This window comes from Pangasianodon hypophthalmus, chromosome 15 (genome assembly GCF_027358585.1).
Source record: "Pangasianodon hypophthalmus isolate fPanHyp1 chromosome 15, fPanHyp1.pri, whole genome shotgun sequence".
NCBI classification, from domain to species: domain Eukaryota; kingdom Metazoa; phylum Chordata; class Actinopteri; order Siluriformes; family Pangasiidae; genus Pangasianodon; species Pangasianodon hypophthalmus.
The window spans coordinates 15829705-15843870 of NC_069724.1; the positions used below are offsets into that span (position 1 = coordinate 15829705).

At 38.6% G+C, this 14166-nt stretch overlaps 1 protein-coding gene across 2 annotated transcripts; it reads right to left on the reverse strand.

Annotated features, from left to right (window-relative positions):
* Positions 1-1048: 1048 nt before the first annotated feature.
* Positions 1049-10488, reverse strand: cacfd1 (calcium channel flower domain containing 1). 2 transcript variants are annotated; one of them, XM_026929024.3, is made up of 6 exons: positions 10148-10488; positions 9836-10067; positions 4587-4659; positions 4317-4442; positions 3587-3694; positions 1049-3257 (listed from the first exon to the last, which is right to left on the reverse strand). In XM_026929024.3, exons 2-6 carry the CDS (start codon positions 9945-9947, stop codon positions 3167-3169), a joined length of 510 nt encoding a protein of 169 aa, XP_026784825.1. In that variant the 5' UTR covers positions 9948-10067; positions 10148-10488; the 3' UTR covers positions 1049-3166. The 2 variants fall into 2 exon arrangements, with proteins under 2 accessions (XP_026784825.1, XP_026784823.1); XM_026929022.3 differs by having other exon boundaries at positions 9836-10488.
* Between the last annotated feature and the right edge of the window lie 3678 nt (positions 10489-14166).

Here is a 14166-nt window from a genome sequence, read left to right on the forward strand (position 1 = left end):
CTTTATCCTGTGGATCAGTTTTATACACATATAATTTAGTATTTAGAATTGCAAACCCAACACTGCTATCATAGTTAACATCCAGCTGGCTTAATATGCTTTCATCCACTACATTTTTTGGGTGAACTATTGGGTAATAATGAATGGAAGCTAGCAGTGCATGAAAGCTGTTCACACGTTGTTCTAGCTTCCATCCCCACTGTATCTTGTTTGGTTTCTGGTGGTAGAGCTCAGTTGGTAGAACATGGGACCCTTGATCTCAGGACTGTGGGTTTGAGCTGGGTGCCAACCCCAGCCACTGGCAGTGCACAGGCTAGTGTACTCTCAGTGCCGGTCCCAAGCCCGGATAAATGGGGAGAGTTGTGTCAGGAAAAGTATCTAGTGTAAAACCTGTCGCAAATCAGTATGCAGACAATGGAAGGTGATCTGCTGTGGCGACCCCTAACGGGAGTAGCCAAAATAACAACAACAACAATTAATGTTATATATGCTGAATGAGAATATAAAATTGGTTGCACTCCATGTAAAAAGACTCATAACCCCAACTGGAGTGATATATATACTGCATATATTTAGCAGTGTTCTTTCAGAAGTCATTATTTTGTATTTGTTATGCTTGCTGTCATGTCCATCAATGTTCTATACATACAATACCCAGCAAAGCTTACTGGAAATCCTCACTGCAAGTGGTTGTGAATAAGAATTGCTAACCAACAGTAGCACAGAAGGCATGATTTGAAAAATACAATTGTGGGAAGAGTAATGTTTTGTTTATCAAATGCAGTAAAAGAATGCATTAGTACAGCATGCCCACTGTGGTAAATACAAACAGATGAATGATTTCGCAAAAAGATGTGGAAAATGGTTGGGGGTTCTAGACAAGGAGAATAAATATGAATAAGCCTGTGCAGGCAGCACTAGACTAAATCTATTGGACTTTACCACAAACAAACAAACAAAAAATTCTTATGAAAACTACAATTCCATCCGCAGCATAGAGCAAAGCAATAAGCCACCTTACCCAAAAACAATATGATAAAATCCAGTGTTCAATGAATAATTTATTATTAATAATATTCACAATTCTTCTGCCATACAGTGTGGTCAGTTAACAGTAAGATTTGGTTGCTAAGCAACATAAAAGGGCAAAGTTCAGGGCATTCTATGGACAAAACAATGGCTTAATGACTAAAATTACTGGTTTAAAACCTGGTGCATTAATACAGAATTCAATTATTCTGACGCAGTCATAGGTGTGCATGGATCACAGTATTTTACAATGACTGAAACTGAAATCTGTTTTATGAACTATCATTGCCCTTTTGGCCTCTGAATTAAACTGCGGTAAGGCAGCTATAGAAAACATTGCTGTATCTAGCCATCTGATGTTAACATTTGGTATGGAAGAGTATGCCCTGGATACTACTTCAAACATGAACTGTATATTTACTTGGTTTGGTATAATTAGGGGAGGTCTGTTTAGTTTGAAATGTTTTGTTCTACATTATCTACCAAAGTAGCTGGGGGGAAGGACCAACAACAGTCCAAAAACAGTTTGAATCTTTCAGAATTGACTTCCACCTCCAACATGCATCATCAGGAGGGTTACCCAACCACTAGTATTTAAACTAGAACAAAAATCCTGCACTACTGTGTCACTGCTGTCAGAGGCATTTTTTTTTTTGGCAACTGTAGTTACAGTGCCACATTATTCTGAATTCACAGTAACAGTGACAACCAAGAGGCAGTGATCTTCATACTGAGTCCTGGACAATACACAGGTTAGTAGTTTGTTAATGACTTGTCAAAAGAGAATGCTGAGCTGAACTCCTGCTGGTGTAACTATGGCCTTATGGAGAGCAGTGATATTAATTTTAGGTCAACACCTGTGTAACTGTTTTCAAATGGGACGTCTCAGTGTTAAATTGTCTGTTTTGTATAAGTTTACATTGTTGTATCTTACATGCATGTTATATCCTATTCCTTCAATGAGAAGTACCTGAAGTCTGGTAAGAAAGGTTGAACTTTGACCTGAAGAAGAAAGGGATTCATTCTAAGTACACTTCTGACCTCAAACTAGGCTGACTTTAACCAAGAGCTTTAACGCTGGTTTAATGGTTTGTCTTGTAAAATATAAGTAAAGTAAGTTCTTAGCTGGCCAGTTCCTAGCTGGGGCCATTAGCTTCAGTCAGTGTTTTTGTTCCTAGGCTAACATTAATAAGTTAACATTCCAACATACTGTAGCATTAAGCTTTTGGTTTTTAACATTATGCTTTCTTTTATTCTGCTGCAAAAATGAATTGCATATTCTGTTTAATTTGAGAGGGCCTGGTTGCCTTGTCTTTCTCTTCCTAAGGCACAGTTTTTTGTCTGTACTTTCAGGCTTGAAAATGTGTAGTGTTGTAATTCATCATCACTAACAATTCAGTGTTCTAGAAGAATTCTAATGCTCTAGTGTTCTTATGCTACATTTAAATGGGGTTGTATTTTCAGTACTTTGGAAGTTCAGGACATATGGTGCAGCACGCATGTACAGACACATACACAAAATACACTTCCATCTTCCATATTAAATATGCAGCCAGGTGGATTGTGGTTGCATCCTTAATCTACCATGAGCTTTCACTGGCAGACAAAATAAATTCAGAAATTCACATTCCAGATTATTTATAAATAACATCCTGGAGAAATAGCTATACCAATCACAATTTTTTTATCTACAAAGTGGAGAATTCAGGTGAAAAAATCCCACCCACCACAACTTCCAACAGCTGCAGTAAGCAATAGTGTAAAGATGAATATGAAAGAGGATTGAGGATAAGTCAGTAACATGCATTCTGGTTTTCTGTTCAGATGTCTGTGTATGAGGTTGGTTAAGTGTCTCAATCAAGTATTTCATATAAATAAAAAGGAAAATCAAGCTTCACTGCACAACGGCCAATCACGACCAGAGCACCCTTGCAGCAGAAAAAAAATTCAAACAACAAAAAAGGAATATACAACGTGAAAACTGAGAGACCACAGATCTCAGGCCTGATGGAAAAGTAATAAATCTAGCATAAATAAAAATCACAACATGAGCTGTAGAAGAATCTCCCAGACACAGAGATGGAGAGAGGGATGGGAGAGGTAGAAGAACGAGAGGTAACGGAAGAAGGGAGAGGAGTCACGGAGCCGAGCCATCTGTCGTGCCTGCGAGTTTTTCTTCGTCAGCTTGTTTCTGGTGCTGCAGTCGAGCGTAGCTAACCGCATCCCCCCTTAGCAAAAGAAAAGGGAGACAGGGGCACAGAACAAGACAGAGACATACATATTGGGGGTAAGTATGTGAGTGAGTCAGTGTATTAGAAAGGGATAAGTCCAGAGTCAGTCAAAAATAATATCTTTTGATGAACAAATTATGATGTGTGAATTGTAAAAAATCTGTGAAAAAGCATCAAATGTTTTAAGTTGGTCATGAGACAAAAAAAAGGACAGGAAATATGTGAATATTTACACACACATACACATTGCATATTCAAAGCAGAATATAGTGCAGGATTATTGTATTGTAAATATATAAATTTTGGTATATCAAGGAAATTCTCACTTCTTTCCAAGGGAAGCAAGTCCATAAAGCACTCCAGTAGCAAAGGCAATAGCGTTTCCAAACAGCGTGGTGATGGACAGGCTGAGAAACACAGGGAACAGTGCCATCCTGATAGAGAACCAGAGTTATAATTAATCATTTATCTCATTTTCTTCAGTAAAGAGTTCCAGTTCAAGAGTTAAGTTTCCCAAATTAATGTCATATAACATGGCCACTGTCTTATGCTTTATAACATACTGTCAAAATTACATAATTGGAATGATATTTGAATCAGCTATAGATTAGATGCATTTTCCACAATCCATATCTGTGCATGAGTCTATAAGGCATGTGTCTTCAATCTTATCTGCACAGATATGGCTGCAGGTTTTCATCCCACCCAAATGGGAGACACCTCATACTTTCGGAGACACCCAAATGGGAGACACCTTTTGGACTGAATTAAAAATGGTGCATTTTTCAAAGTGTTTTGTTTCATCCAGTGTGAAAAATCAATTTCTATCAATTTCATTTTTTCATTCCTCATAGTTGTAGAATAACATTTATAAACAGTGATTTATGGGTCAAAAGTTTAGGTTTCTGTGGGACAGTATCCACCACCAATGCAATAAGCAACCCAACCCAAACCCAAGGTCTGTACAGTATTACCATAATAAACTCTCTCTTTCTTCCATGCCCACTTCATCTGTTCATCTCTCTAACACACTTTAATATGTTAACCCACACTGACCCACAGTAAAGCACTGCTTTCTGCCAGGGTCGCATCCTGTCCGCTCGGTCTGCTACGGCATTCGCAAACTCCACAAACTGACAGCAGAATGGGACTTCACAGATGAACAACACACATGCAGTCAACCTGCAAATACACAAGCAGTGTGTCCATAAACATACACTGAAAGCATTCCCCTGGAAGAGTGAAATTTGCAGAACATGTCTCTTAACCTGCTAAATGCCACAAACAGAATAAATTGTGTGTGTGTGCGCATGTGTGTACACTCACACCATCCAGACTCCTGCAGCGATATTTAAGGGGTGCACAGTCACACAGTTCCAAATACCCATCCCCGCACAGGCTGGAGAGATAGAGAGAGAAAATGTAACTCAGTAAGCATTAAAGCCACAATACATTAAATAAAAATTGGTTCTATCAGTAGTCCCTGTACTTTTTACCAATAGCCCGACTACCCAAGTCAAACACACACTCCACAATCTGGTCATATATTTTTTACTGAACCACTATAAGCAATCAGCATTAGGCAGCATTAGAGAACTGAGAACTATTCACACAGGCCAATGCCAACACACATACACTCTCGTACACACTACCCCTCTGTGTCTCTGCTGAATAAAAGAATGCTGTTAAAATGTCCTCAGCCCTGCTCAATTCTGTGTGGGGCGTGTGTGTATAATGGGAGTGTGAAATATTAAATGTCATATACATGTATGTTTTGTGAGTAAGCTACTTTTATGCTGGTTTTATAATTCATTTAGGACCCTGTTCTAATGTCCTGAATTGGATTCTTCCAGGCACGGGGAGATTTTGTTTTCATCTGATGCATCTGGTGAAACTGAAATCCCTTATAAAGCAATTTTGCAGCATATGTATGGTGAAGGAACTGGTAGTTGAGAAGACTACCCCCAGCTGAAGAGTTGAAATTTGTTAAGTTGAGGGGGCTTTTCACTGTTTTTTATCAGCTGTAGGTGGGGAATTATAAGTTTCAACTTTGCCTGAAAGCATACCAGTTCCTTCCCCGTTTATGGAGTGAAATCAAATCAACATGGCCGCACACACAGTGAACAGTGTAAAGTCCCCCTTCTCTACTTTTAAATTACTTTATAGCAGTATTGGCTTTAGATCAGTAATATACAAACACAGTACTTGGTTAAATCTATAACACTGACTATACTAACTGCTGTTTTGAGAAGGTAACCATCAACATTAGAGGCATCACTATCGCTACTCGCTATTGTCCGCTGGCTAGCTTGTTGCTAAGCTCTTCACTAATGTCTGCTGGCTAGCTTGTTGCTAATGCTGCAAGTGGTAATTTGCACTTTGTAATAATGTCATTTACCATCTCGGGACGTTTGTCATGGGAAAAAAAAAAGTGGGGGAAAAAAATGCCTCCACAAAAGCGTGTCTTTTGTTTGCTCTGTCAGAGCACATAAAGTTCATAAAAAGCTTCTTTAATACCTTTACAGTTACAGGCCTGAGTGGCTACTGGTACTGTTGTACTATAGTGAACTTTAAACATTCATGCAACATTTTGGACTGAAATTGCAGTACAGCAACTACAGCAGACAACAGCTAGTAGCTTAGCAACAGGCTAGCCAGTGGACAATAGCAAGTAGCTTAACAACCAGCTAAAATCAGTGTTAATTCTAATGTTGATGATTACTTTCTCAAAACAGCAGTTAGTATGGTCAATGTTATAGATTTAACCAAATACTTTGCCTGTATCTTAACTGGTCTAAAGCCAAAACTGCTATAAACTAATTTAAAAGTAGAGAAGGGGGACTTTACACTGTTCACTGTGTGTGCAGCCATGTTGATTTGATGCTACTCTGTAAACGGGGAAGGAACTAGTAGTTTAGAAGACTACCCCAAGTTGATGAGTTGAAATGTCTAGTTGAGGGAAATTTTTGGTGGTTTTTCTGGTTGTAGGTAAGGAATTACAAGTTAAAAACTTCACCTCAAACGCAGCATAAGCTACTCGCTATGGTATGCTGTTGTTGCTGTGCTGAAAATTCGGTCCGAAACGTTGCAAGAATGTTTGTTCACTACAGTAGAACAGTACCAATAACCACTCAGGCCTGTAACTGTAAAAGTGTGGTTAAAGTAGCTCTAATGATACTTTTGATACTGGTCAGGGATCAACATTCTGATTTTCTACTGGTATTCTGGTATTCTACTGCCTACTGTGCATGTTTTGCTCCTGGATTGAACATCCAATAAAATTCAGTTGTATTAGACTAAGACTTTATGGGCAATCCCACAATGGGAAATGGAGAAGTCAGTCTTTTGGAACACAGGACCCTGTTCTAATGTCCTGAACTGGATTCTTCTAGACACAGGGAGATTTTGTTTTCATCTGATGCATCTAGTGAAACTGAAATTTCTTATAAAGCAATTTTGCAGGATATGTAATGATTATTTTGGTTCTCATGTGATTGATTAAAGGGGTAAACAGGGACATAACTAAACTGGTCATATTGATTTTCAATAAAGCTGGCTGCACTGACCCAGAGCACTGTCCTCTTAGTGAAATGAGAATTCATGAGTAACTAATGTTATAATTATAGGTAACCAAGTATGTAAATCCAGACTGCTTCCTTAAGACTTGCTTACTTAACAACACACTTTGTGTATATTGAGTCAACATCTAGGAAAACCCATTGTTACTATTTCAGAATCACCTGAGTGCTGATTGTCTTTGACTTAGTACCTTTCTTTTCATTTTTTGATGCCATAATTTTGTTGAATATGGCTGGTTTTGAAATGCACGGTACATTACTTAAATGGACACATCTAAAAAAATAAAAAATCCCCAACAGAGTTTTGGACTGATGGTATTCCTAGTTTGTGACCTAGTGAGCCAATATCAGAAAGTATTTTTGATAGACTTCAAAGCACTATTGTAAGTCGCTCTGGATAAGGGCATCTGCCAAATGCCATAAATGTAATGTAAATGGAAAGAAGGAAATGTAAACATGAATTTATTATTACCGTTATAAATAAATTTAGGCATCTTTAAGTCTAATTGCATAAAAACTAAATTGAAGTCTTTAACATTCAGTTCCAGGCTCTGGTTATCGGGCCTTGGTGATCAGTGCCATCTCTGTTATCATTTTCACTATTTCTACCCATCTCATGGTCCGACCCTCAAGTTATAATTTTTTATTACAAAAACACAATAATCACAGGAAACTGTTATCATAAAAAACAAAGTTGTTTCCTACAAGGTCCAAAAAAATTAAACATCTTGCCTAATTTGTCTTAAATGTTTTGCTACTTTCATAGGTTAGCATCCCCGCCACTTTAGCAGGTGCAAAAATCTCTGATAAAACAATGCAAGTCAGTGTGGAAGATGCTGGTCTACACTGAGGGAAAAAATTATGTAGCTGTAACTCACTTTGCCTTCAACTGATTTTTACAAAGTTTGCTTTGTTACAGACACCATATATTTCTGCTTTAGCAGGAGATGCAAAAATACATATTTTGAGTATAACTGCCACTTCCTGTGTTAATTGTTATCATAGCAAAAAATGCTGAATTAAGACGAGCACACTAATATAAACCTGTAACTTGCCTTGAGCCAGAACTACTATTAGAGCCATGCTGTTATGTGAGGAATAAAACACCACAAGTTGTGCTGTTATATTAATATAATCAGTGACGGGTTGGTGTGATGTGGCAGAGTTACTGTTACCATCCCGGATGTGTTTTATTCCTCTTATACTACAGCAATTTGCCAAATTTAAACTTGTGTTTTATGTTCAAGTCTTGTGTTCATACTTTTTATTTGTTTGTGGTTATGATTAATGTCGTGGAATGTCTGTGAAACAAGGTGGCTCATTTTAACACTTACCTTATAACAGCTATAAACAGTCATTCTCTAACCAGCCTTTCTTTTTTCTCTTGAAGTTAATAAGAGAAAAAAATGCAACTTGTCATGTCACAGAGAAACCGTAACACTGGCAAGACTTTTCAGTGTCAGAAAACTACGAAGTTCCGGCCTTACCTTACACTGGATTCTCTTTCCAAAATTTTTTTTATGTTTATGTGGAGTGACTGCCATACAAATCTCTGTGAATGAGTTGCTATTACAGAAAATATAATGTACTAGAACAGGTTTATGAATATAAACCTTGTAGCTGGAACTCCTTTCAGAGCTGCTGTTATAGAAAATTAACACTTTCTGACCAGAATCAAGATGTAAATTGTGGTATAAACAGTAAACTCGCCTTGCTAACCTGCTTTAAGTCCTGTATCAAAACTCTCATAAAATGAAAACACAAATTCTCCATGTTTTCTCATGTAATTAATTGTTCAAATGCTAGAGTGTGCATACATCATCACAAACACCTTCATAGACACTTTGCATTCAGTTCAACTCAGTGGGGACAATCTGAATAGTCTCCCCCTCCAAGGGGCTGGTGCTGTAGACATGTCAATCTTAGCTCAAAGCAGCATCTACGTTTCTTATATCTATTTAAGCTTTCTTAGCAAATATAAGTGCCAGACTCAGGTCTTATATATGACCTGAAGTTTAAGGCATAACTGTCTCTTAGAAGTGATCTGGATGTAGATTCAATTTGATGCATTTCGTTTCAACTGCCTTCAGTCATGCAATTTACACAATGCTAAACTGGTACCTAGCATTATTAGCCAGTATATACTGTTGCAAACTTAAATCTTCCAACTTTTTAGACCCCTTTAGCAGCTTTATTTACTTTTATCGAAAATTTGAACAACTTTTAATCAGATGTTAGTGGCAGTCCTTTGCTCAATGTGGCTTTCCAGCTCACATCACAGCTGCTGATTTGAGAAAGCAGGCTTGGTCGACTCACCATCAGTGTGTAAAGCCTGACTGATCGACAACCAATCACTGATCACCACTGTTTGTCCAATCCATGTACTTCTTTGTTTTTGTTTTTTGTTTTTTTCTTGTTGTTTTTTTATATTTAACTCTATTCTTGGCTATGTTTACAAGCAAAAGGAGCAAATTCCATATGTAACTTTTCACTCATATCTATTTCCCAGCTACTCACTAGCACTGTTCTTTTTGTCTGCGTTCTTGATAAAAAATATTTTGTAAATATGTAAATAGTTTTTGGGGTCCATGACAAAAGTTTTTTTCTACAATAAATAAATCTGTTTTATATTCTGATAAAAAATCTATTCTATTCTGTCTTCATGTAATGCGTTTTTATATGACGATTTCGAGAATATGCAAATTAGTCTATGAGGTCATCTGGCGAACTCATGCATTATCTACTTTCCCCTTGAGAGGAGCTGGCAGCACTGGTCTCTGTACACCAGAGGATGACCTCACACAATAAACATGTTATGGATCCTGATTATATCTGAGGTTGGGAAGTTTGTATAATTGTGTTCATTTTGGCCGCACTCATCCTTTAAGGTTTAACATTTAACCAGCATTTATTGGCTTTGGGAGAAGGTGTTCGTCCAGGTGAAATACAGGTGCATAGTGTCTGTGTGTGTGTGTGTGTGTGATAGTTTTTACTTACAGATTCCACCCAGTACAGCAGCAGTCTTACACAACCACCGGTACCACCAGGACATGCCATCCCCATCGGTGGCGGTGTTTTTGTTCGGTGCTGCCGCTTCCTCCGAGCTCATTTTACACGGATTAAATTATTCAGACAGGCGATCTCGCTTACGGATCCACCGGGAACAGAAGAAATGGTGGCGTCAACACTTCATGCAGCTACGACGACACACGGGTTTTCTTTCTCCGATCTGCGCAAATTGTTATTTCTTTTAAAGCTGCAGTAGCTAATAATAGTCCTAATACAGCAACTGACAAATGTTCAACTTACGCAAGTCAGCACACAAGCCACGAATAAGAGAAGACAATGTCTCTATCAGCGGATTTGTGTGTCTGCGGATTATTGCTTTATCATCGTCCTGAACAGTGAACACGCAAATAATGGAGCTGGTTATAATCCCAACCAAATGATAGAAAACTCAAACCGATCCCTGTCGTTTTGGGTTTTCCCCAATTTCGTCGATCGCTCCCAGTAGTTTCGCTAAGTCCACTCCTCTCTGTGTAAACAGTACATTTAATTATAAGGATGCAGTATAGTAACCCATTGTTTCTTTGACTTATCCCGGAGGTTCCCTCGCCTGCGTTGCTTTGTGGGCGGAGCCAAACAATTGCGTCACTTTTGGGAGTCGCACATTCAAGTGCGTCAAAATTCCTCGTCATTGCGCAGGAATTTAAAACACGATTTATTCCACACGATAATGTTGAATTTCTTATTTGTCAGCGATTGTGCTGCAATTAAACAATAGGTGCTTGCAATCACTAACAGTTACGAAACCTTCATGTGTAACCTAATTTTCTTTTTTTTTTTTTTTCAAAAACAACCGAATTTAAAAAAAAAAAAATTCACTTGGAGTATTTGCATCCAAAAATGAATAAAGCTTTTGTAAATATGAAACCCATTCTTCCAAGTATTCCAAGTTGAGTAACAGTCTTAGCCTATAACAGTTGCAAAAAGTGTGAAAAACATTATCAGTATTATTGCAAACACAGCATGACTGTGAAGTGTTTGGGTTAAATTTTGATAGAGTGTTATTGGTGGGAATGATGCTATACAAGATCCTCCAGTGAAGGTCACCACAGCGTTTTGGCAGGGGCCCTTATACATCAGCCTCCAAGAGGGTGACAAACCGCAGGAACCGAGAGATGCCCTCTCCATTTTGTATCACATCACCCGTGTAGGTCTCCAAAGTGCATGGTTTTTACACATGCTTCATACAGAACCTTCCTGTCAGCTGCTGAAAAAAGTACCTCCACCAAAGACCTGAGTGAGAGCAGCTGTCTCTCTGTATTCACACCCTCACATACAGCTGGGGTTATGTATATTTTTGGGAAGTTGCAGCAAGTCTCCCCACCAGCCAGAGCAGAAGACACAAAAGTGATGAGATTATGGGGCACAGAGGTATTTAGCATGTTAAACAGCTTTCCTGCTGCTCTCTCTGATCTGACCCTGCCACAGATTTTCCAGCAACCCCACTAGAGTAGTGGATCTGCTGAAGGAAAAAAAGAGTTTGAGTACAGTGGTTCTTCTAGTCCATAATGTCCATCTTTAGCTCTTGAAACCTTGAACCGACTCAAGGCGTTGAGCATTGAATTATAAAAATCAGATCCAGGTATTTGATTTGAGTATCCCAAGACATTATGAACAATTGTCTATCATAGCCCATACTTTTGAATCTTCGCACGTGTTCTAGTCCGATCCTTATTGAAGGAGCACTGTCCACATGAAAAAGTCTTTGTGCTGTCTGCATCTTCATAGATTAAACTTTGGCCGACATGTGAATCAGTCTTTGTCCTCCCTCCGCTACTGGTAGATTTAATACTCTTTGCAGGAGCCAGTGATGTCCATTCCAAAAAAGTTCATGAAGACCTTCTGTAACTGGCATAATAAATCCATAGGGGGATCAAGTACAGTCACTCAATGCCACAACATGGAGGCTACAAGGTTGTCAACCCCAAGAGCTCTTCCACAGTATAAAAGCTTTGGCAGGATCAAGCTCCACTTCTGAAGCCTTCCCCTGACCTTTTCAATCAATCCATCCCAGTTTTTCTGCATGTATTTCTCAATGCCAAAGAACACATCAAGCATTTTAAAGCCTTCATGGTTCCAAGAGCACTGTTGATTTAGTTGAGGAATTTGACAGTCCCAATGAGCAACAAGGCACTTTTGTTCCAGTTTATGTGAGCCGATGAAGCTCCTTGTAGCTTGTGGAGACATTGGTTTAGTTTTCTCACATACAAATTGGATCTGATCATGACATTGACGTCATCAGCGTAAGCTGTTAACTTCACTGACACTTTCTCTCCAGACTTGGGACCAGGGACTGAAATGCCATTGGGCTGCCAGAAATGGCTCAAGTGCTATAGAGTATAATAGTCCTGACAGGCTGCAACCCTGACATAATCCTCAGTTGACTGAAAAGGGTCTAGGGAGGCTTCCATTTATTTTTAACAGGCTATAAACGTTGGTATACAGCAGTTTAATGTAAGAAACAAATTTTGGGCCAGATCCAAAAGCATTTAGAGTCATAAGAAGGTATTTATGGTCAACCCTGTCAAATACTTTTTCTTGATCCAAGGAAACAAAGCCAAAAGTGGGATCTTTTGTTTTGGCATAAGAGATCAATCTCTGACTAAAAACAAATTTTGAAAGCAGAGCATCCTGGAATAAAGTAAGATTGGTCAGCATAAATGACTTTTGCAACCACCTTTTTCAGGTGGTTTGCTAGAGCTTTGGAGGGGATCTTGTAGTCTACCCCCAGGATATTTTTCAGATATCCCAGATCTCTTTTCTTAAGGAGCAGAGTCACCACCGCCCTTCTGCAGCTCAATGGGAGGTGAGCAGTTTCTACACGCTGTGAGTACAGACCCGGTCCAATTAAGGGCCAGAAACCTTTGTAAAACTCTACTGTTAGTCCATCTAGTCATGTTGATTTACCAGTAGACTGTTCTTGAGCAGAGGTGGTGAGTTCATCAAAGGATATAAAGTTCTCCAGTCAAAACCTGTCTTCATTAGTTAGCTATGGCAGATCCTGAAGTAAAAGAAGTGTTGTCTTCTTGTCACAGCTTTCGGCTGTATAAAGTTTTTCATTAAAAAAGACAGTGCCTGAGATACAAGTTCCTGTTTCTCTGAAATCTCTCTGTCATCTGGGAGTTTTAGACCTCTGAGAACTTTTTTTTTCTCCAGCAGTATTTTCTAGTCCAAAGAAGAAAGATGAGGGTGCATCCATGTCATGGGTAAATCAGTATTTTAAGCAGTAGCTTCCATGTTCTCAGGTATTCTGTAGCTCTTGCTCCATCACTCTCATTTTTGCTAACTCCCATCTTCAAAATATCATCCTCCAGGTTCTTCATCTCTTCGCTTAGTTTATTTGTTTTGTATGAGGTGTACTGTTGACAAAAACTCTTTACTTGGTTTTTCCTATGTCCCACCTTTGACCAAGGGACTTAAACCACAACTGTCTCTCTCTCCAAGCCTTCCAAAAGAGGGTAAAGGAGTGCACAAAGTGGTGGAGCAAACTACTATTAGTAGCAAACTACTATTAAAGTGCCACTGTGAATTTTGTGTTTTGATTTGTGAATGAAAAATAACAACTGAAATGTAGAGATGGTATGACATAGGGAAAGGTGTAAAATACAACTATTAGGAAACATGCTTCTGTTTTGTCTTTGGACATAAAAACCTATCAAGACTAGCTTCAGAAATCATGTTAGTGTTAGTTTTAACCCAAGTATATTGTCTTGCCCTGGGAAAAGGTTCCCTCCACATATCAATCAAATCAGGGTGTGTTACTAAGGAGTGTGGGTGAGGTTCTTTGTGATTCCTGTTGAGTGTGTGTTTAAGTGTGCAGTTAAAATCTCCTGCTACTACAACTATTCTTTCCTGTGAACAAGTTGTTAGGACATCATGTAACTTTCCAACAAAAGCAACACGTTCTGTAGCAGTGTTTTGAGAGTAAATGTTAAAAAATGAAAAAGCAGCTTGCTGTAGTATTCCTATATGTTCTACCATTTTGGCCTGTTGCCCATGATGTCTAGGTGAGAGCAAAATCGCCACCCCAGCACTTACATTAGAGCAGTGCCTTCCATTCACTGTGCCACTGAGAATTATTTATATTATCCATGTGTCTTTCTTGAAGAAACAGTATGTCAGTTTTTTTATTTCTGCATAAATAAAAAGAGTAGCACTTTTAACATGGTCTCTGCATAAATAAAAAGAGTAGCACTTTTAACATGGTCTCTGCATCCATTTGTATTTACAGAGCTAAGAATTAGACATGTCATGATGTTAAT